The sequence below is a fragment of the Procambarus clarkii genome, chromosome 72 (genome assembly GCF_040958095.1).
Source record: "Procambarus clarkii isolate CNS0578487 chromosome 72, FALCON_Pclarkii_2.0, whole genome shotgun sequence".
In the NCBI taxonomy this organism is placed as follows: domain Eukaryota; kingdom Metazoa; phylum Arthropoda; class Malacostraca; order Decapoda; family Cambaridae; genus Procambarus; species Procambarus clarkii.
Genome location: NC_091221.1, coordinates 18703974 through 18729542, shown reverse-complemented (window position 1 = coordinate 18729542; position 25569 = coordinate 18703974). Strand labels below are relative to the sequence as shown.

General features: G+C 33.5%; 1 protein-coding gene across 1 annotated transcript; it reads left to right on the top strand.

Annotated features, from left to right (window-relative positions):
- The first annotated feature begins 21614 nt into the window (after window positions 1-21614).
- On the top strand, window positions 21615-23504 carry LOC123753857 (uncharacterized). Its single transcript, XM_069312601.1, has 2 exons — window positions 21615-22406; window positions 23436-23504. The coding sequence occupies exons 1-2, from the start codon at window positions 21615-21617 to the stop codon at window positions 23502-23504; spliced, it is 861 nt and encodes a 286-aa protein (XP_069168702.1).
- The last annotated feature ends 2065 nt before the right edge of the window (window positions 23505-25569 follow it).

The following is a 25569-nucleotide window of genomic DNA, read 5'->3' as shown; positions in this document are numbered from 1 at the left end:
TGAGGGAGCCGCCAGCCGCCATCTGTGTATAGCGACGACTCTTAGTGCCTGAACTAACTATATCAGCTTAGCTGTACAGTTGTGGTGAACAAAATATACTCATACTTATATATAACGTCTGTATATAGTGTAATAACACCACAACTGGTATTGTTGGGGGAGAAAGTTTAGTGCGTGTGTTGAGGGAGTGGCAGTGAGTGGCTGGCTGGTGTGTGGCGGTAACTCCTCGTTGCTTTTCGACTCTCAATACCAACTTAGTGGTTCGTTATGGTGACCAAAACATGCCAATACTTATATATAACCTGTGTATAGAGTGTAATAGCAGCAAAACTATTTGTTTATTGTTTTATAAACATAATAATTGAATCACTAATACGCACATCATACTTTTGAGTATAGCGATTATTAACCACTTTTATTATATAAATATATTACAATACACACTATTGAATAATATTACTGCAAAAAAACTAAGAAAAAATCAATCGGAGACATTGAAACAATTAGGTAATAATATCTTTGTGGCAACTCCCATCTGTCAACGCGGGTGACGCTGACCGGGTCTGACGACCGCTCTGTCAACGCCCACTTTTTGCCAGACTTCCTCGGTCAATTGCGCCCAAAATATGTCACCTACGATTTTTTTTTTATTTTTTCCGTGCTCAGGGGACACAAATTAACATGTTTAGAAGACGAAAAAAATTTTTTGAATTTTTTTTTTTCTTGCGCACAGGGGTGTAAATGTCCATATGACCCCTGAGCAGTGTAAGGGTTAAATTACCGGTATTGCAGTATCTTACTGTCTTTAATATAAGGAGTTCAACTATCTATAAATTTGGAGAAGAAATTAAATTAGATGAGTATTCCATACCAAAACCTATACAAGTTTATAATAAACGTAATAATTTTCCACCACCTTCACATAGTATAACTAATCTTTGTCAAATGCTCTCCAAAAATCTAATTAGAGGATATCAAGATTCTTTGAAGACTATTAATTTTTATGCAGATAGTAAAAAGAACCCAGATTGTAGACATTTACATTGTTCTTTACATTTCAAAGCCACCAAGAGCAATTCAACGTGTGCATGTTTATTAAATGAAATAAATCGCCTCATTCTCATGTTTTTATCCGCCAGTCAAGATCTATATTTAACCGAATACAAAGAATATCTTAAATGCAATCCAAATCACAATGAACGATTCTGTCAATTCATGGCTGGACGTGAAGTTGAATTCAAACTACAAACGCTACTACTCAGTATGATTTATCCCGAAAAATTTCATTGGGACTGTTATAGAAATGAAAATGGGATTTATGTGTCAGTAAAACTAATAGATTATCCAAGGGAAAATATAGATAAATATAAATTAATTAAATGGCAAACTAGTCAATTTTCTAAGATTATTATGACGGAAAAATCAATCAACCATCGAGATTCTAATTTCATTCAAAATATTATGATATTTTTGGGGTTTGATGAAATATATAATGTACATTTATTACCTTAGTAAATAAAAATGGAATCTATTATTAATAGTAATTTATATTTACCTACATCATCTGATGATTACTCAAGAATACTATCTTCAGATTCAATATCGTCATTACCTTTATTTTCACAAATTTCTTTACAACCCGAACCCGAACCCATACTTGAACCTGAACCCATACTTGAACCTGAACCCATACTTGAACTTGAACCCGAACCCATACTTGAACCTGAACCCATACTTGAACTTGAACCAAGACCTAAACCTAAAATGGAACCAGAATCAAAACTAGAACAACAAAAACAACCAGAACTATCAGATTTGCCATCTCCTAGACCACATTTCCCCCAAAAAGATAGAGGTAGTTTATATAGTCATGTATTTGATTATAAAGTGAAAAAGAATAATAAAGAATTACGACGATATCTATTGAAAATATACATTCAACAAAAATGTTCTCCTAAAAACAATGATGATGAAATGTCTAAATTTATTTATGAATTTGGTAATCAAAATCTAGAGGATATGGACGATGAAGAATTGAAAAATATTATAAATATGATAACTTTGGTACAAAACATATTATCAGATCACTCTTATGTTAAAGACTTCTTTCAATTATTTAAAAATGTTTCTGAACAAATTAAAGACATTGCTCTCCAGAAATATCCTCAGTATTTATCGTCAATAAACCTAATTTTTAAGCAGATTATAATTAGTTTACAACGCATTGAAAATAACAAGAATGAACATGTTGACAAATTATTAATGCTTCTTTCATTAGACATGAAAGATATGAAACACTATCAACCAACTTCTTCTAGTACAATAATAATACATGCCTTGGTTCAAACTGGAATAAGTTTAATTATGTGTGGTATAATAGAATTTATTAATAATCGGGGTAAGGTTCAGGCAGAATACGATGCCAATCAATTCTTTAATTTAAAAGAACATGATGAAGAATTAATGGAAAATGTTGAAGACAATGATGATAATCCAATAAGAAAAAGATTCAAACCTTCTTTATAAAAAAAAATATTTAAACATCATATGTGTTCAAACATCAGGTACCTTAGAAAAATCTTACAATACATTATGCCTACTATACAGTCCATCTTGGATACATCAGTGACAATGAAACAGAAGTGAAGTGCATGTTGTATGATTATATAAAAGGAGTTGAATATCATCTGAGCCTTCAGTTTATTAGCAGTCAGGATGCCCTTCGCATCCTCTCCTTAAAGACAAACTGACATAATGGGAAATTACTTGGAAAAAGCTGAAACGAACCCCAAATCTAGTTTAGAAGAGGAAACAATGGATGGTAGGTAATAATACGAATATATAGATGTTTATATACATTTTTTACAATATACCTTTTTTTTCTTATTTTAATATATATATATTTTTTTTTTTTATTTTTTAGAACAATCTACACAGCAGTTAATGTTGCCCCCCCTCCCGCCTGAAATGGTTATAATAGAGGAAGATGATGAACAAGAGACGAATGATTTTGGGATATTGGAAATGGAACTCTGTATTATTAAAGAGAAGAATGTCGAAGGTGAAGAGAAGACTCACATAGTGTTCCAGATGCCAGCTAAAGTACCAGATTTATTATTAACGGGAGCGGATCCAAAGAATAATGTGTCTCATCAAGCAAGTACCTACAATATTCTCATGGCAGATGTGTCAGGATCCATGTTCATTTACTGGAATGGTGTAATGACAGGGTGGAACGAATATGTGGCACCTCATTTGGTAGGGAGAACGAATCTGTTCGTGTTTGGCAGTAAAGTTGAATTAAAACGATCAGAAACAAACCTAATAAATAGTGATTTTGCTAATGGTCAAACAGATTTGACTGGTGCCCTACAAACTATTGTACATGAGGTTTACCAATGTAAGGAGAGGTATATCAAAGTGTTTCTTATTACTGACGGCCATCATAATACAACATTGATTCAGCCAAGTCATGTTATTGACAAAATGAATGAGGTTGAGAATAAGATTTGTGAGGTTTTTGTGTTAGGTGTGGGATGTGACTTTCCCGTTCAGTATAGTCTGGATATAAGGTCGCGTTTGCACAATGGTAGTACCAATATGCCTTCACTTTTCTGGGCGAAAACGTCAGATGAATTAGAGGAAGAGATGAAGAAAATTGGTGGATACATATCTGATGGAACTTCACCGATCCTGAAGTTGTCAGTGAAAGGTTTCTTACTGCCAGGGGGTATAGCCAAGGACAAATTCTACCTGAATGAGTGGGTATATTTTCCCTGTGAACAAGAACAAGTGAAACAACTTAGATTAATATATGGTAATAATGGATGTCACATTTCACCCCAGTTTCGTCGTATATCATTATTTGAGTTGAATGAAGTATTTCGACAATGGAATTCGGTTATTATTCAAATTAATAATAAGAAAGAACCAGTTCCTTCAGATGTATTACCTTTAATGGAAAGAATTTTGAAATCAATTCAAGCTAGTGAGGAACTCAGTAGTAGATCTATTCGAGATCGGTTAGAACAAAAAGAATTTAAAAAATATGAATTAGAGTTAAGATCCTTGCTTAATAAAATAAGAGTAATATTAACCACTGAAAAATTCCAAAATGAAAAAGATCTGGCTGAAACTATTCTGAGTACAACAGTAAGAGGTGGAAAATATGAAACTAAATGTCTTCAGATGAAAGGTCATTCAGATGAAGATTATAGAAATGATTGTAAAATGTTCATGGAGATTTATGAAGAACAAAAAAAGTTGATAATGCGCATTAAAAATGATCCAGATGATTATTGTCAAGTAACAATGAACTCCACTATATCTGACTTGCAAGATCGAGATTTCCCCACGATGTTGAATAGTAATAATAAATATGAGTTTTTAAAACTGTTTACGATCTCTGGCATTCCCGTATATACTCCACATAGTAACTCTGTAACAATCAATCCATGGTCATATAGTGTTAGAAGTATACTGAAATGGCCATATACTATCATGAGCCAGGTTGCCATAGAAAAGAGCAAAGTAGTGGAGTTGGTATCTGATAATAACTTTAATGCCATAATCCCGATCTTTTCTCAAGATGCTTCCCAAATTATGGCCCCATTAATGGGTACAAGACTCTATGCGATGTGTGCGACTTATGCAATCACAAAAAATCCATACATTATTGATTTTGACATTCACATGGCAGCTTTAGGAGTGACCTGGATGAGGATTCTGTTTGAAAACCCAACTCAGCCTAGGCCTGAGTTTGTGCGATTGCGTATTGCACACATAGAAGCAACAGCAACATCGGGGTATCTCCACCGACCAAGTTTTAAGAAATATTGGCAAGTGCTTATCAATGACACGGCCCAAGCACTCATGACAGAGAGTTTTGAAAGAAATTTGGGGGAAAAACCCATAAAATGTGAGTCACTAATTAAACCTATGTTTATACTTTACTTACATCAACGAAGTGATGAGACTCCTCTAGAGGATAAAGTTGTTATCAAAGTTGTGAGGATGATTCTCTTAGAATACATTGGTCGTTGCCTTTCTAAATATAAGAAACAGGAAAAGAATTCCACACCCTTCACTGATTTCTTTGCCAAAACACTTGTTGATGAAAAGCTTAAAGAAGAATGGGTGAAGAACTACATTGCGACCTCAGAAAACCTAACCCTTAAGGATTTTTATACCTTAGAAGAGGTTGAGAAGACAGCCAGAAAACATTTTAAAGACGAGGACATGCAAAATATTAAGGAAAAGTTAATTGAACAGATCCCCATAGCTGTGGATATGAAAAAGGTAGAGAAGCTACGGGATGTTTTTCTGGCTGGAGATATATCTTGGTTTTCATTGCGAATTTTTGCTAAAGAAGTTGGTCTAAAGGAAGACGTTATTGACAATATGTTTAATGAACACAACGTGTTTATTTATACTGCACATGCCCTACAGTATAGAGACTCTCGTGAACGGCTAACTTCAAATGTTAGTGATAACGTCCAAGCTTTAGTGACTCAGCGGGTTCACCAGGAGAATTGTCTCAATATTTACAAGGAGTTTGAAAATATAATTGTTCAACATAAAAAGGATTTGTGGTTGCAGGAATATTTATCAACACACAGAGAAATTGTGCGCCCCATGACAAGGTCACAAATCCTAATAGAGGCTTCTGGACGAGGAGTTCAGGTAACAAATGATACTTTTGAAGAAGTGTATAAGAAATACCGACCAAATGTAGGGCTGTTGGGTAATGCTTGTCAATGTCGAAATTGTCCTTTTTACCTGATACCCAGTAAAAGGTATAATCAACACTTACATTTAGCACGTCATTATTCTTCAAATTATCCTCATCATTTGCACTCGGCAGCCTATTTTTGCAGGCATGAAGACATAGCAGATGCTATCTTCTACCAAGAGTCTATTAGTAAGTCTCAATTAGATAATGCTTTCATTGAGGACCTTTCATTTTTACTAAATATATATCAAGAAATGGCTCCCTACTGATGATTAATAATTCATCCAGGGCCACCCGATGTGGGTGGGCCAACTCAATTGTTATTATTGCTGTGACCACCTCTGTTGATTTTCCCCTACCTAAGCTTTATTAATTAAACTTGGCTCGTGCCATATTTAAGGTTAGTAGTAGTATCTATCATTCATGCCCTTTATGATATTAAATTGGGTGGTACTGTTTTTTTTTTATAATATAATTATTGTATTTATGTATGTAGTTAGAAAAATATATTTATTGGAATGGTTGATTTCCTTCATTTTCCCAGAGCATCTTCACACAAATTTTATAGCATATTAACACAAATAAATCTGGCACACACAAACCTCTGATTCTGCTATTGAGTTCAATAGGTTCTTCTCTTCCATTGGTTCATCCCTTGCTAATGATATTCCATCTTCCAGTACTGACATTAAGGACGAACTATCCCCAGTCTCTGTACCTAAAGCCTATTAGATCTTTAGCCCAAGTCACTTGAACTCCAAACCTTTCCAGATATTCTAAAAAAAGCGAGAGTAACGCCTGTTCCCCTTAACATTGACAAAACTTTCCCATTAGTTTTAAGCTGTAGTCATTAATGTTTTTCCTGCCCGAAACGCTTTGCGTAATAGTGGCTTTAGGCATTGTATGTACTAGCTCTATCTATAAAGCCAACAAACTTTGTAAATCTCTTTATGTATGTACCTTACCTAAATAAAGATTGTACCACGCCCTGCCCTGGTGACTCTCTATTACTCCCTTATCTATCCATATCTCAACTATGGTATTTGTGCTTGGGGCTCTACTACCCAAAATCACTTACGTCCTTACGTCCTCTACGACTCAACACAAAGCTGCTATTAGGACAATATCCAATTCTGGCCCCAGACATCACTCGGTACCCCTACTCAAATCCCTGAATATGTTAGACATTAAGTCACTGCACATTCTCTGTTTTTTCAACAATGTTCCCCCAAATAAAAATTATTATTATTATTATTATTATTATTATTATTATTATTATTATTATTATAAACACTTTAATAATAGTGGATATTCTATTTTCTAGTTCACTCTCTTGTTGGTTGGTGGCATCTTCTGTGTTAACATCTTACGCTCGTTCTTTAGGTACTAGTTCACTCTCTTGTTGTTTGGTGGAAAAGTCATTCTTCTGTGTTAACATCTTATTCTCGTTCTTGAGGTAAATCAACTCTTTCTTTTTCTTCCTCCCTTATATATTCTATTTTCTAGTTCACTCTCTTGTTGGTTGGTGGAAACTTCTGGTAGATAACAACATTCTTCTGTGTTAACATCTTATTCTCATTCTTGAGGTAAATCAACTCTTTCTTTTTCTTCTTCAAGTGTGTTTCCATTCTTTTAAATTTTTTAATCAACTCAGCTTGTCTCTGCCTAGGGTTAATCTGGGAAAGCATCTTCGTACAACTTTTTCTTGGAAGGGGAGCAAAGCGTGTGTGGTGGGCTGGCTGGATGGCCGTCCGTTAGTGGATGTAGTGAGAGTGGCCACAGATATTTATATATGTGGCTCAGCTAACACAGTGCTTCCGGCAACCAGCTATTAGTCAGAACCGGGACTTTTATGTGGTACTTATTACTATCTAGCTTATCTAGGCAATTCACTAACACAACGAAAACAACATATGTCCCATACAGTCCTGCCCTTTCGATAACCTACACTGAATACACTGAATAATAATTACCAAGGCAAAATTTAAACAAATAAAAACAAGCACACTTTTATTTAATGAAAATAACAGTGGAATTAATATGGAATGAAACATGTCAACCCTTTGTGACCATTGAAAAAAAAAAAATCCTTATTCTTGCATCTTTCATATTGTTAAGCTAAACAATGTCCCAGGTTCTTTCCTAAATCATGCATTTGAAAATAATTTAGTTTTATTATCTTCTTAGCATGAAATGTTTTAGGATTGTTGTTATGGTAGTTTACATATATTATGTGTTTCTTCATACCCTAAAAAGTTCAGAATATTTGCTATGATATATGAATCTTGATGATTCACCCTTGTTTGCTTCATTACGTGTTTGTTAAAATTCCTAACCTCCCATTGAATCCAGTTATATTTATTTTTGACAAGAGAGTTTAGAATTGTTACGCCTACATCCATTCCATTTATGTTTCTCCTACATTGCCAATGTATTTTCTCGGGCCAAACCATACTGAGCAACAGCGCTTGCAGTTTGTATTCGACTTCACGTTCAGCCATATATTGGCACATTCGTTCCTTATCCCTATGATTACTATTAATGTAATCTTTATATTCTGTCGTATATAGCTCTTGACTAGCCGATATGAACATAAGAGTAAGGCAGTTTATTTCATTCAACAGACAAGCACAAGTTGAACTACTCTCACCTTCTAAATGAAAATTACACTGTAGATCATTATTGCTGTTTTTATTTGTGGTATAGAAGGTAATACTCTTTGTGGAATCCTGGTATCCATTAATCAAATTTTGGGCGAGTAAATGACAAAGATTTGTAATACTATGTAAAACTGGTGGAAATGTATAAATATTACCCCGACGGTATAATACATTTCGATATTCATTAAAATATTTATTTATTGTTATTTTGTCTCTAAATGTGTGGCTGTTCTTATTTCGGATATCGAAGACTGCCAGATTTTGTAAAACAGGTAATTGGAATAAGATTTGATTATTTCCATAGACCCAGACATATTTTATATCATATTCTGACACCAGAGTTTCTAGACATTCGCTTAAGTTATTTAATTCTTCTTGATTTTGGTTTAATTCTTCATCTGTTATTTCATCTTTGTTCGTTTTTGTATTTATATCTAGATACCTATTAATGCATTTGAAGGGGAAATGAAAGACCGATTTATCTACATAACAATAACCATTAGCCATATTTACTACTGAAGCAGAGGCTTCGTATAGGATATATCGTTTATGGACATATCCATTCGATTCAGAAAAAGTTTGTATATAATTAAAAGCTAATAAAAAACAATTTTCCATTATTATTAAACCTCTATTTTTTTAAAGAAACAAATGTATATAAGTATAGTTTAATATTATCAGATGATATAGTTTAGTTTATTGTTCATAGCTTTGTTTATAATAACAATACCTGCTGGTCTAATTGTAAAACTTATTTTTCAAAAATTATAAGTATAACCGTTAATCAATGCTTTTTGGGGTTCAAACCAGCATATGTTTGATATTCTGTTAAAATAATTTTTTTATGAATTTATTATGACTAAAAAACAATAGGAAAAAAAGAAAAAAGTAGCAATGGGGTTAATAAGAATTTTAGTTGCTATAATCCTAATTATAGTCGTTATAATAATTATTTATTTACGCGGAAAACGTATCAATGTCAGTAAGGCTATCAGACATGATCCGATTCATGAAACAACATTACAATCCACCATCAGTCCAACAATAACAAAATTATCTGAAACATTACAAACCACCATCAGTCCAACAACAACAACAACAACAACAACAACAACGTCCTCTGAAGTACTTCAAGAAACAACATTACCATCCACCATCGGTTCAACAACTGCAACAACAACAACAACAGAGTCCTCTGAAGAATCTAATATAATCATCTCAAAGTTGGAATCATTATTCTCCCCGTTTATCAGAGATATAAATACCTATAAAGGTCTCGTAATTATTCCTAAACCACCAATTTCGTATAATCCTAAGAATAGAATCGAAAGTGAGAATACAATCATTAAGCCTTTTAATAACTTCCTTTTAAATTACAATAAAATCCACAGATATTTAGATAATAATATTGTCTCAAATAACACAAATTATGTATGGCAAAATTCTGATTACGACAAGGGATATTATACCAAAAATCCAATTATTTTAATATTTCCTTGGAATATTAATGATTTGAAACCTAATGTTTATACAGATCAAAGTGAAATACAAGATGTTAAATTACAAAACCATATAAATGCAGTACGGACCAAATCACATAATAAAAGAAAAAAATTCGACATGGACAAATTGTGGATATCATGTACGCATGCGGCAAGTCAAGATATATTTATTCAGGGATTCTCTAAGTATGATTTTCCAATTAAAGAAAATTCATTACCACCATTTGTGGTAATGAAACTTGAACTTCAAGATGGTAATAATGAGGTGGAATGTAAAATGGTGGCTAAGAACATTAATTCCTCAGAAACCTTTGCTAGCATTAAATTTAATATCAATGTGGAAATCTCGGAAGAAGAACAAGAAACAGGAGGAAGATCAGGACTCCTCCCTGATATAGTTTCCGATTATGAGTCCAGAAACGTAATATTCGAGAGAATGTAAAATTATGGTATCCTGTATTCAATGCAAGAAATAATTATTTTGAATGCTGAAAAATCAACATTGAATGTCCTATTCAAAATAATGTGCGTTTCATTTCATTTCAATAAGATAAAATTAACATTGGACTTCAAAATAGGTATTTTTTCTCACCCCATAAAAAATGAGTGAAATTGTTAAAACAATCTTGAGTATGGTACATTTCCCTGAGGATGGGACCTCAGGTTTAAGAGAACGTATAAATATAAAAACTTATTTAAACAATGTTTCTGCTAAAGATGATGATGAAACAAGAACAATCATATTATTAAATAAATTGTTTCATTTATTCGATCTATCTGATCGATACATAAAATTAATAACTAAAACATATCCTCTTATTAAAAGTCAATATCAACAAAAGGAAACCATAGCTTTATTAAATAAACAATATGATGAGTGTAATATGGAAAAAAAATTCCTAGAGACTGTGATAGCAGAAAAAGAACGCGAAATACTCGATTTAAATAAACAAGTTGACAAGTTTACAACTGAAATAGAAAAACAAAAAAATATAATAAACAATTTAGAAATTGAAAACAATAAATATGAAGAAGAATTGGAAACCCAAATATTTAATTTAGATCAATTAAATGAATGTGAAGATAAAATTGAGGAAAAAGACAAACAAATAAAAGAAATAGATAATAGAAATATAGAAAAAGATAAACAACTAACTGAAAAAGACAAACAAATAATAGAATTAGATTATCAAATTAAACAGTTAAATATTCTAATTAATTCAAATAATACTGAAATAAAATCTAAAAACGTTGAACTCATTAAAAACCTACAACTATGTACCACACAATTATCTGAACAAAAACAAGAAATAAAGAGAATAAATGAAGAATTAACTCAAAGTTATAGACATATTAATGAAAAACATCAACTAGAAGAAACTTACAAAAATGAACTTGAGAAATGTAACTACGAAAAACATGAACTAGAAAAAACCTATATGAAACAACTTGAGGAACAAAAACAAGCCCATCAACGGCAATATAAGGAGTTATTATCACTCAAAACAAAAGAACTTGAGAAACATCAACAAGCAGAAGAAACTTATAAACAACTTCAGGACCAAATGCTAAATAAATATAATGAATTATTGGCGAATATAAACACAATAAATAATTCTAATAATACATTATTTAATAATTTTTTAAACAAATCTATATTATCAAATGATGATATAACTGAATGTTTTTCAAATATATTGTTTATAAATAATAGTTATTCAAGTGAAAAAAATAAACTAATTGAAGAAATAATAATAAAGATTATTGATCATTTTAATACAGAACACAAGAATTATATTCAACAAGAACATATAAATAGAATGGCTAAGTTAAATGACATTATTAACAATAGTAATTATAATAATAATGATCTACAACCGGAAAATATAGCAAATATATTATTTACTAACGAGGAAGAAAGAGGGTTATTTAATCATATACTAAATAGTTTCAAAACTAATATTACTGATGAAATAGTAGAAAAACACAAAAAAGAATTAATGCCTTATGTTGATTTAAATGTTGTTTTAAAGCGTCAGTTACAAGAACCAAATTATTTGGCTAAAATGTTAGTAGATGAACTTACATCTATGGATTTAGTTAAAGAAAAGATAATAGAACAACTTGCGGATTTATACAAATATACAAAAGAAACAAATTATGAAGTTATAAAGGTATATACTTTTATTACAATTATATATACAATTTATCAGAACGAACTTAAAAAAGATTTTAGCATACAAAATATAAAACACTTTTATGTAATTATCTTGCAAGTGATTCACAAATCATATGGTGATACTTCTAAAATATTAGCCATTCAACAAATGCAGGAATCAGAAAATTCGATATTAAAACAAACAAATAAAGAAATGAATTCTAAAATGTTAGTCATGGCTTCTGAATTAAAAGAATCGAAAATACATTTGTCGATGATTAATACAATTGACGTTTCTTCTGACTATGATGAAACTCTAGTAGAAAAGTTCACTTCTATTATCAGAACTATTATTAATGAACTCGATGCTTACCTATCAGAGAAGTGCCGAAAAAAATATTTGTTATTAGCATTCGATCAGATTAAAGTAAAAGAAATATTTTGTAGGAATAGTGTTGCCAAAAATGAAATGAAACAATTATTCTATTCTCTTTCGAATCATATTTCTAAATTTATATTCTGCGCCCAGTTCTATAAAAATCTTGTTACGGTAATAAACGATAAAATTCTTATGCCTTCTATTCAATTAAACCTATATTTTTCACAAAACCTATATGACATCGATACTATGAAAACAGCTTTATTAAACTCCCAAAATATAAAGAAAGCTATTAAAACCCCTTCTGTTTTTCCCATTATATATAATATTAAGGGTTTAACATTGATTGGAGAAAAAATTAACATTAACGACGATGAAATTTACAAAAAACAAATAGTGTCTATTGATAACAAGGATAACAATTTAAAATTACTTACATTATTGAACAGTGATGATATTGAACAAGAAAAGAAATGGTTTATTGAAACACAAATAATAAAGAAGTATTTAAATGTAATCGGCGATGAAATCATTTTAAAAACAATTTCCTCTCAGGAAGTTTCATCACAGGAAACAACAAAAACATCAAAAACATATAAAACAACAGATTCGGGGACAAAACAAAAAGATGCCAAACAACGATCAAAATTAAATACCCAAGACAGACGAAAAAATGAAATATTGACTCTGAAAAAGAATCAAAGAGGAAAACAGTTCATGAATAGGAGAGGAACAGATGGAAAGCAATTGGAAGAGGAAGTTGATATTAATCCAATAAATGACACCAGTTCATCAGTTGAAGGTAAAGAATGAGGATATTAAACCAATAAATGACACTAGTTCAATAGTGCTAGAAGAAAAGAAGGAGGTTGAAAAGGAAATAGAAGAGGATGTAATAATGCTAGACGAAAAGAAGGATGATAAAAAGGACTTTTTTTTTGGGGGGGGGATAATATTAAAAAAATTAAAAAAAGGAGTAGCAGGTCGGGGAGTAGGCAAATTAACTCAACTCCAAAAAAAGAGGGAAAGAGAATAGAAAGATTTTAAGAAAACATTCAGCCTTTGATTATATACTACTTATCCATTAAATTATGTGTTTATGATCAAACAAAATAATCAGAATTAGAATTTAGTAATCGGCCTATATTAATAAAAATATAGAAAATATTAATGAAAATAACTTGTATTGATTCAGCAACCTATGGTGGAGGGAGGGGGATGGGATAGTGGTATAAAAGGAGAATTTCTGCCTATTTAAGAGTCACAAACCCTTGCTCTCTCTCCAGCTCCAGTGTCAGGTGTACAGTCTACTGAAATTAAGCAGTTTATCATTCAGTAGGGTAGTGGCGGGCGTCATTACAGTTTAACTATTGATCCATATGCAGTCATCTAGTCCATCATAACAACAAGCTTCAATAATCAATTCCTTACCAGTTCAGTTTATGAATCAAATCATAAAAAAAACCACACACTCGTATTTCTTATTGTTATAGTGCCTATATTAACTACTTATGTGTGCAATGATCAGGTACAGCCGAAGCTGAAGGAACAAGTCAGAATATACCACTTCCTAAGCCATTTGGAAACATATAAAGAGAGTATAGTGTAAAACGATTGACTTGTAATTATTTGTCTCTTTCAGGTAAATTAACATTTAGAGATTGATTTTTTATTCATTATACTACAGTAAAATACAATTATAATAGTAATTTTAATTTATTGTTATTCGTTCTTTCCTCCCTCTATCCTCCCCCACCCCTTGTTTCCGAACTGATGAAGGGTTTCGAGATAACTGCTAACTCTTCTGGGGAAGCAAAAGAACAAGCTGAAAGAGGTCAAGCTGCATCTGTCTTACTTGAGCAAATGTCTTGTTTGGTTGAATCAACGGTAAAAGCAAGGTCATCTTCTTCATCTTCTTCCTCATTATCGTCTTTATCGTCGTCCTCATCGTCGTCCTTATCGTCGTCCTCAGACACATTCGAAAGTGACCGGTTGATTGACAAACTAAAGGGCTTGGTACTAAATAAGGCCATAAAGAGAAAGATGAAGAAGAAAGAAAAGGCACTAAGGAAGCTTGATTCTAGAAAAATCAAATGGCCATGGTCTTCAGATGGAGATGATGACACCAAGTCAGGGGAGGAATGGGAGAAGCAGGAGAATGTGGAGGAACGTGTCTTCGGTCAGGAAACAACAACAGGCACAGGTATGTATTTGTAATTAACTTTACTAATAAGAGGAATAATTTCAGTTGTACGTTATTTATTTTTTTGTGATTAAAATTTTTTTTTTTGTTTAATCTGTGAATTCCTATGCTCTGTTAAAATTTATTCGGTAGAGAATATGTTAATGTCTTTGTTATTTGCTACTACACAGCTCCGCAACTTCCCAAAAAGAGATGTCGAAGTGACAGACACTAAATGGAAGATAGAAGCCATCATGGATAAAATCACACAGACTGGAGAAAAAAATGAGGAATGCCTGTATAGCAGAACCTTGAAACAGGTTTCTGAATGTTGTTGGCTGCATTGTGGTGGCTTATTTCCCCAAGAAAATACTTTTACAAAATAAGTATGAATGGACAGTTCAATCAGAAAATAGTAGTTGTTAGTCACTCTAAATAAATAATTGGGGCAAAAAAAAAGGTAAAAGAATGAGATACTGAATATATTATAATATTTCCACAAATTAATTTATTTTATTATCCTACCCCAACCCAAATTTTTCAAAAAGGCTCCCAGGCCCCAACCTTTTTCTAGTATTTGGGCATTTTTAATTCAAATTCACTTTTTTACATAACTTCTTCAACCCAGCAGCCAAAAGCACCGGTGTCGAGCAATAGTGGGATCGCATCCGTGAGTGGGCATCCCGTAGCAGTCATACTCCCCAATTTCATTAACTTTCTGTCGCCCACAAGTTAAGGTAAAGAAGCTGCGCTGAAAAAAAATTGAAACAATGCTTATTGATGTTACAGAGAGAACATCAATACACCTCAATCCAAAGAATATTGATTAGAAAAAACGATGAACACCACCAACCTCAAGCAGAAGAATACTGATTTAATAAAAAAAATTTGGACCGTTGAAGGTTGAAGTCAACATTTTTAAAAGTGATATTTTAGATAAAGTGTTGAAAACCTTGTGATCAAACTCATTACGGCGAAGTCCACCTAGTAATGTAATAGCTGGTTGCCCGGAGCAGTACTGTGTCAGTTGAGCCATATATATAAATATTCGTTGCCGCCGACCACTCTCACTCTTATATTACATCCACTGATGGCCAGCTTCGCTGCTCTTCCAAAGAAAAAGTTGTCCGAGATGCTCTCTCCTCAGATGAACCCCAGGATGGAGAAAGATACGCTGAAAAAAAACTTGAAACTATGCTGGGAAGAGGAAAAGGAGACACTAATATTGAATATAGAGAAAGAGTTGTTACAAATAATCCACGACATCAAGCTGAACAACACCAACCTCAAGCAGAATAATATCGACATCATCAAGCAGAATGAGACAATACTTTTGAAGACAGACCAAGAGTTGTTACAATTAATCAGCAAAATAATCACCAACATCAAGCAGAACAACACCGACATCAATCAGAACAACACACTATTGAAGATGATAGAGCAAGAGTTATTAAAAATAATCACTTACCTGAAGCAGAACTACACCGACCTCAAGCAGGAGATTGATGATTTAAAAAATGAAATTAAAGAGTTGGAAGGCTGAAACAACCCGCCTTTCTTTTGAGGAATTGATATGTGCAACCACTTGGAAGTCATATTAATTTATGATAGGACCAAAGAGCCAATGTTATTCAAAACTTCCGCACAGTGACTAACGTGGGTACATCACCGACCTGAAGAAGAAGAATACAAACCTCTGGCAGGAGATTGCTGATTTAAAAAAAAAAAAAACTTTTGAACAGTTGAAGGCTGCCTCATTTCATTTTTAATTCCACTGTAATTTTCACTAAATAAAAGTGTGTATGAATTATAAAATATATTGCTTTATTTTTTTTTAATTTTGCCTTTATTATTCTAGTGTACATAGGTAGGGGAATGGGGCACCTTTTAATTTCACTGTAATTTTTCACTAAATAAAAAGTGAGCCCAGAATGGGAACAGATGTAGTATAATTAAAAAGTAAGATGATAATGTCAGTATGGCTGGCACTAGTTCCGGTGAGTGTCAGTACAAGTTGTCATATGTCGGTATTGTGAAGACTGTCTATATACGTGAAGGTGGGTTTGGAGTTATCCCACGCTGGGCTGGATGCCCATTCATCTTTAAAAATTCGTATGTACAAAGTAGTGGGTAATTTTTCTTCATATTTAAAAAAACTACGGATAGTTAATTGGATGAGGGTATACTCACACACAACATATTTGTGTAAGTTGTTATCACACCCATTAAACAAAACCAATCCATCATCTTGAAATACTACTTTAATATGGTCTATTTCAATTTTTTCCTGTGATGAGGCCTTCGACATCAAAATCACTTGATAGGTATTTTCAAGCTTGACTCCATTGTTTTGTCTCATGAATAATTCATATTTTATTCCCCACTTTAGTAGTATTTCTTCAAGTTTTATTAACATAATCTTTACAGATTCAATTTCCCATATTTCATTGGGGTTAGTAGGGTTGAGTTCAGTCTTTACAGATTCAGCTTCCCATATTTCGTTGGGGTTCATTGCTTTGCCTGTAGGGTTGGGTTCACTCAGAGTCTTATCATTTTCAAAATTTGCTGTTGTCTCGTTAATATCAGTCATAATGGTGATCTATTTCAAATCTGTGAATGTAAAAAAAAAAAAAAAATAAATAAATATGTTAAGGCATATGTAACTTAACTGATCAATCAACATTTTTATCTAAGATAGTATAAGGTGATGCAGGACTAATAATTAGAGTAAGACCAAACAAGACCCTACCTTACCCAAACTAAGTCAATATAATTATCTTATCTTATTATATTATAATATTATCAAAGTGGACTCACTAGATACAGCACAGGACTAGGGTTGTAACTGACAGTTGAATTCTTTTATATCTATCTTTTCAATTCTGACTTGAGGAGTAGGAGGATGAGGAGGAGGAGGAAGAGGAGGAGGGGGAGGGGTGAGTTAAATCGCCTTCAAGTATATAAAAGCGTTATGCCCAGTATTATTACCTCAGTGTTAAGTGGTCTGATGCAGCATGCATATATCCATAGTGATAACTATTTAATATTATTTAATTGTTGACATATACAACAACTATGGATTCACCACTTTCTATAAATATGTTAATGACGACCCTTGATAACATATACCAAAACAAGATGAAAGAAAAACTTCCAGATACATTTGGAGCATCATTTCAGAAGATGATTTGCTATGCTGAAAACAGTTTAAAGTCTTCGGAATTGTAAGTATCATTATTATAATATGTTAATAATATATATCATATATATATTTTTATAATATCCATACCCCAATAAATTATTACTTCTTATTTTTTTGTTTTTCTTTTGTTTGTAGGTATGAAAATCTTTTAAAAACATTGAAAGAAAAAAAGAAGATAAAAAGAATAAGTGCAAATGTTATTTATTTATTTATTTATTTATTTATTTATGCATATACAAGAATGTACATAAGGAATGTGAGGATACAATTATGGTAATTACAGTCTTGTAAAGCCACTAGCACGCGCAGCGTTTCGGGCAGGTCCTTAATCTAAGAAAATTTTAAGGAGGTAAATACTTGCAAAATTTATAGACAAAAAAATGATAACAGATTACATGGAATGAAAAAAAAAAAAAAAGATGAGAGAAAATTATAGGTACAGTATATTAAAGCACATAGGTAGCTATGATTGATTGCAATGACAGCTTAAAATGGTAGTTGACAACAAATTGGTAGGCACAATACAGCAGAAACAATATAAGATTGATTGCAATGACAGCTTGAATGGTAGTTGACAAAAATTGGTAGTCACAATACAGCATATGGCTAGCACATAAAAGAAGACAGCAATGAACACAATGATAAGGTTTGATATTACATAAAAATTAGGAGATTGGGTACCACTAGGTACAGAGCAAATTTAAAGCTCAGTGTAGGAAACTAAATAGATGAAGTTAGGTACTTTTTGGTTTTGCTTTTAAATAAGGCAAAAGTTTTACAGTTTTTCAATTCACTAGGGAGTGAGTTCCATAGACTAGGTCCCTTAATTTGCATAGAGTGTTTACACAGATTAAGTTTGACCCTGGGGATATCAAAGAGATATTTATTTCTGGTGTGGTGATAATGGGTCCTATTACATCTGTCCAGGGAGAGTTTCAGAGCATGGTTTGCATTTAAGAACAGGGTTTTGTAAATGTAGTTGACACAAGAGAATGTGTGGAGGGAGTTAATATTTAGCAAGTTTAGAGATTTAAATAAGGGAGCTGAGTGTTGTCTGAAAGCAGAGTTAGTTATTATTCTGATAGCAGATTTTTGCTGTGTGATGATGGGCTTAAGGTGGTTTGCAGTGGTAGACCCCCATGCACAGATACCATAATTAAGATAGGGGTAGATTAGTGCATAATATAGTGAGAGGAGAGCAGAGTTAGGAACATAATATCTGATTTTGGAGAGTATACCAACTGTCTTAGAGACTTTCTTAGTTATGTGTTGAATGTGGGTGCTGAAGTTGAGTCTCTTGTCTAGGAATAGGCCAAGAAACTTGCCATCATTTTTATTACTGATGTTAATGTTGTCTATCTGTAGCTGAATTGCATTTGATGATTTGCTTCCAAATAAGATGTAGTAAGTCTTTTCGATGTTTAATGTTAGTTTGTTCGTTGACATCCATAAGTGGACTTTTTTTAATTCATTATTCACAACATTATTTAGTGTATGTGGGTTGAGGTTTGAGTAGATAAGGGTAGTATCGTCAGCAAACAATATAGGTTTGAGAATATTAGAGACATTAGGCAGATCGTTTATATATATAAGAAATAGAAGAGGTCCTTAGATGCTGCCCTGTGGCACTCCAACGGTAATTGGTAGAGTGGAAGAAGTTGTATCATTGATGGTTACATATTGGTGTCTGTCACTAAGATAGGATCGGATGTAGTCAAGGGCAAGGCCTCGGATTCCATAATGCTGGAGTTTAAGTAAGAGGTAGTTGTGATTAACAGTATCAAAGGCTTTTCTTAGGTCAATGAAGAGTCCAATCGGAAACTCATTTTTGTCAAGGGCTGAGTAGATAATGTCAAGGAGACTAATGATTGCATCATTGGTACTCTTTTGGGACCGGAAGCCAAACTGGCAGGGGCTGAGTATGTCGAATTTTACGAGGTAGGAATAGAGCTGTTTGTAAATAATTTTTTCAAATATTTTTGATAGAATGGGTAGATTTGATATTGGTCTATAATTGTTTATGTCCGCCGGATTGCCTCCTTTATGGACTGGCGTTACTCTTGCTTTTTTGAGGATATCAGGGAAGGTGTGACACTCTATAGATTTGTTGAACAGTAGTGCTATGGGTGGGGCAAGGGCATGGGAGGCTCTCTTGTACACAATGGACGGAATTTCACTGGTGTTCCCTGCCTTGGTTTTTAGAGAGTGTATGATGGACACAACATCTGCCGGGCTGATTGGTGAAAGGAGAAGAGAGTTTGGATAGCTGCCTGAGAGATATTTGTTAATATGTGTCTGAGTCTGTGGGATTTTACTGGCAAGATTAGCACCAACCGATGAAAAGAAACTATTAAATTCATTTGCCATTTCTAAATCAGTTGACGGTATATCCCCATCCTTGTAGAGTTTTATTTGGTTATGTGAGTGTTGTTTAGTTCCTAGGATACTAGAGATAGTTTTCCAAGTGTTTTTCATGTTGCCTTTTGCTTCATTGAATCTATTCACATAATATGCAAGTTTTGCCTTTCTTATGATACTGGTAAGCATTGATGAGTACCTTTTAGCTACTTCCTTTGAAACTAGGCCAATCCTAACTTTCTTTTCATATTCATGTTTCTTGTTGATTGAGTTGAGAATGCCACTTGTGAGCCATGGATTGTTTAATCTTTTGTCAGTTACTTGCTTTGTAAGAAGGGGACAATGAAGGTTGTAGAGGCTTAGAGTTTTGGAGAGGAAGAGGTTAGCTAATGAATTTATATCATGGGTATTATTGAATTCAGAATCCCAGTTAATATTGTGAAGTGCCTCTGTAAGATTGTCTAAAGCTGATTCACTGTGTAGCCTAAATGAAAGTTTCTTGCTTTTTGGTGGTGTTATGTCCATGTTCGCTATGAGAAAGGTAGGATAGTGGTCAGTTGTTCTGTCGTAGATTATACCAGATACAAGGGGAGCTGTTATGTTTGTCCATATGTGGTCCAAGGTAGTGGCTGATGTTTGAGTGACTCGGGTAGGTTTGGTAATAGTGGGGATTAGCATACAGGAGTTCATGCTGTTAAGGAAATAGTCAACTTGAGAGCAGTTTTGTTGACCCAGGTCAATATTAAAGTCTCCTCCCAGAATGATGTGGTTTTTGTTGAGATTGTTGTTTATAATAAGATTCCTTAGGTTGTCTGAGAAAGAAGCTATGTTAGTATTAGGAAATCTATAGATGGCTCCAATAGTCAAAGAGGATTTAAGGGATTTAATTGTAAACTGAGCAAAAGTATATTCACAGTAGTCATCTCTGTCACTAATAACACTGTTGCAGATAAATGTATCTCGGTAATATATAGCTGTGCCACCACCTTTTTTATTAGGCCTACAGTTATGAATGGCTTTATAACCAGCTAAGTTGTAGAGTTGGGTATAGTCTTTATTTAGCCAAGTTTCTGTTAAAATAATGAACGATAGGTTAGTACCTAGTGCTGTGAGTAGTGCATTTAAATCGTCAAAATGTTTACCAAGTGATCTAACATTTTGGTTATAAACTGATAGACAGGTGCTATTTTGGAGTTTGTTTTTAGCCTGGTGTGCTGTGAAATACTTACAATAATGATGATCAATGTGCTGGTTGGTATAGATATGAGACAGAAGATTTTGATCAGGATCAATATCAGTGTGCATAGAGATGCAGAGGGATCACGATACAAGATACACGATAAAGCAAAACACAAGAATAAGAGCAGATACAATAAAATAGTAACAATTTAGAAGTAAAATAAAGATCCAATAGATAGCCAGGGAGGACACAGAAGTTACACATGTCCCACATGTCCCACAATGTCCCACATGGAATCCTATCCCCTGAAGACGACCCTGCTATTCTTCATGATATAAAGGTCAACTGCTATGGCCCTGATGACACAATCTACAACAATGATCCTGAAGTTCGAAAAAATATTCCTCGTGGTGTAACACTCTTGGAGTTTAAGGGACAGTTTGATTTAGTGATCTTTGCCAATAAAAAATTTACTGATGGTATTGGTGATGAGGATGATAAACAACCAGAAACAAATGATCTATGGAAACAATATTGCTTAGAAGATCTCAGTACTACTACTTCTAAAGTAGTTTGTATGACTAAAGTGAATAGTGAATCAGCTCATTTCAGTGGCAGATACATTAATGGTAAATTTTTTTTAATTACTGGGAGTAAAAGTGTTCATATGTTAATTGGAGAAAGGGAAGACATTGAGCGGTATGATGGAGAACGTTATGTTGTTGCTAAAGTTGTGGCCAGATCACTGTGGGATACATTGAATAATATGGATATTATGAATCGACATTTGGTATATAGTATCTTACACTATACTAAATGTACAGCTGTGTGTGAGCTTCTTCAACCTGACAACCAACATATTATTAACCTTAGTCACTTGGATAAGCATCAACTCAACGTTATCTGTTTTACTCCATTGTACAACGAATATGAAGAGACTAGCCTTCTTGCATTACCTCCACACTACACACTCAACCTGTTTACGGCATTAGGCTTTACATCTCCTGCCTATTCAATAATTGAAGCTAAAGATGTAGTGAAACACCAGAATAAGGTAGGCAAACAAAAAGTCTATTGTACAAGGAAGTGTCAATTTATATTGTCACATTTTTCAATACAATTTCTTTTATGAAACTATATTATTAAATTATTTGTACAGGTGCGAAGTGATCTTTACAAAGAAGGTGAAGTTTTTTATTTTTTAAATGAGAATGAAGAAACAATTGGAATGATAAAAGTAAAAACAAGATGGTATGTAATACTTAGAGCCTTGAGGGAAAAAGCAGTTTATTGTTTTTTATCCAAGAAAAAAAACAAGCAAAATTGGAGTTTAGAGAATAATATTCACTTAACTCAATTACGACTAAATGAAATTCAGAAATGGCTCAAGTTCTCGATTTATATTTTACAAAGAAGTAAGGTGAGTATGATGGGTAAAGCACCTACCTACTTTGTTTTCATAAAAAGACTCTCTTAAGAAATTAATTATTTGAAAAATTAGGTTGAAAAATAAGGGATTTATAACACTAATAAATAATTATCATTACTTTCAGGAAGTGGGGACAAGTTTTCTACAGTGGCTAAATGAAAAAGTAGAAAAAAAACATATTGCTGTGGAAGATATTAGGCCCCAATTTCCAACAATATAGAGCAGGTTTCTTTTTGAAAAAAAATTGACCGACAATTTTGAAGATGATGAAGAAGAAGAATTAGGTGGTTAGTTACCATTAACTTTATTATACAGCTGAAGGCATTGGGAAGACAACCAACTCAGTTACACATTTTCATCTAGATCATCTTTAGAAGTCTATAGAGACAAATTACCGTCTTCATTACTGTCGAGAAGTGGACTAGGGACAATTAATTAAAATATGTTTTCTAGTAACACCTGTGGTAGGGATGACATCTTTTAGACTGGAGTTTGTATTGATTTACACATGATATATGAAGTGTTCATCAATAAAAATAAGTAAGTAGTTAGGTAGTAGTGTAAAAAATGTAGTAAAACTTCCACAATTAAAATTTCTATTTTTATCACAGAATTTCCACTTGGTTCCCTATATTTTTCTTACCAATTTTTCAGCTTTTTACTAAGGGATCTGGTAAAGGATTTCAGCTGATAAACTCTATAGTCCCAATTTTAAGTCCATGAGTCAACAGGAAGAGGAGGAGGAGGAGGAGGGGGGGAGTGGGGAGGGAGTATAAAGAGAGAGAGAGAGAGAGATGCCTCTCTCAGTCACTAACTAGTCAGTCTAATACAACACTCACATTTTGTTTTCATAGCAATGAGAGAAGAAAAAAATCGTTTGGAGACTTTTAAGGACTGTAACTTCAGTGTAAACAGTCATGTACTTGCAAAGGCGGGTTTCTATTATACTCATAAAGCAAATCTTTTAGAATGTTCAATGTGCCATTTTCAAATTGATGCCACGAACGTAAACCAAGATGAAAATAGAATCATTGCTTTACATAAGAAAGAGAAACCAGAATGCACATTTAATCAGAACGTGAAAAGATCTATTTCTAAGAAGTTTGATTCATATGACAGTTTACGGTTTGAAAAGGAACGTTTGAATACCTACATAGATTGGCCACTTGAATGGTTAGAACCATCTGATTTGGCTCGTGATGGCTTTTACTATCTGCGAACAAATGACCACGTTGCTTGTGTCTTTTGTCGAGGCATTGTTGGTTCCTGGGAAAGAGGAGACACTCCCAGAGGCGAACATCAGCGGCACTTTCCCCATTGTCAATTCATTCGAAACCAACCAGTGGGAAATTTTCCACTGATATTTAATGAAAAATTCGAGGGTTATTCCATTCCACTGAGAAATAGTAAAAATTTGTCCTATAGACAAGGAATAGATGTCTGTGGTCTAAGTCCTATGACAGACAATGGAGTTCACCAACATACCATTGCCAAGCGAAAAGACTACTTAACACTTGAAAGTCGCCTAGCAAGCTTTAACAATTGGCCTGAACGTGTAACACAGAAACCAACTGAATTGTCAGAAGCTGGATTCTTCTATTGTGGTTTAAGTGATCATGTGCGCTGTTATCATTGTGGGAATGGACTTCGAAACTGGGAAACTGATGATATACCTTGGGATGAACATGCTCGCTGGTACCCAGAGTGTACCTTCCTCTTCTTGATGAAAGGAAAAGAATTCATTGATCAGGTATGTCAGCTAAGTAACTTGAAATGAAGGTTGACTATTATTATTGTAATCTTTATAAAAGCCATTTGTAACATTAACTTTATTTTTTTTTCAGGTTCAAGGGGAAAGGCCACCTTATGAGACAAACCCTTCAATAACCCATATCAATGAAGATCAACACAAACTTATTAAGGAACTAGACATAACTAAGCACCTTATTTCAATGGGTTTCCAGGAAGATCATGTGATGACAACGTATCATAATCAACTCAAAGAGAAGGGGTTACCTTTCTTTGACATTGGGTCATTTATTGAAGCAGTCTTGCAGTACATGGAAGACGAAGTTAGAAAATGTCTAGTAAATAAATTGGCATTGGCTGAAGTTGATGTTGTCCCAAGCCCACCCATGTCTGATAGAAATGAGTTGGCTTCTGACACAAACCAACAAGTAGAATCATCTACAACTTTAATGGAATTGGCATTGGCTGAAGTTGATGTTGTCCCAAGCCAACCAATGTCTGATGGAACTGAGTTGGCTTCTGACCAAAACCAACAAGTAGAATCATCTACAACTTTAATACAGCCTATAGTAGATGAATTGGCATTGGCTGAAGTTGATGTTGTCCCAAGCCAACCAATGTCTGATGGAACTGAGTTGGATTCTGACCAAAACCAACAAGTAGAATCATCTACAACTTTAATACAGCCTATAGTAGATGAATTGGCATTGGCTGAAGTTGATGTTGTCCCAAGCCAACCAATGTCTGATGGAACTGAAGTAGAATCTACAATAGTTGATGAATTGACATTGACTGAAGTTGATGTTGTCCCAAGCCCACCAATGTCTGGTGATTCTAACCCACAACCATTATTTGGTAAAATAACTGATCAAGTTGCCACTCTCCCAAAGTCAGAAGGTACAATTAGACACAGAGTGATTGAGTGTAAGATTTGTATGGAGAATGAGAGTGAGTTAATGTTTTTACCTTGTAATCACATATGCACTTGTTTCAAATGTGCATCAAACATATCTACATGTCCAATTTGCAGAGCTGAGAT

What these genes read in the sequence shown, in the direction of transcription:
- LOC123753857 (XM_069312601.1), top strand. Translation starts at nt 21,615, where the DNA reads ATGTCCCACATGTCCCACAATGTCCCACATGGAATCCTATCCCCTGAA. An exon ending in TAGTGAAACACCAGAATAAG is followed by an intron (nt 22,407 to 23,435) that starts GTAGGCAAACAA and finishes CCAATTTTTCAG; the next exon opens with CTTTTTACTAAGGGATCTGG.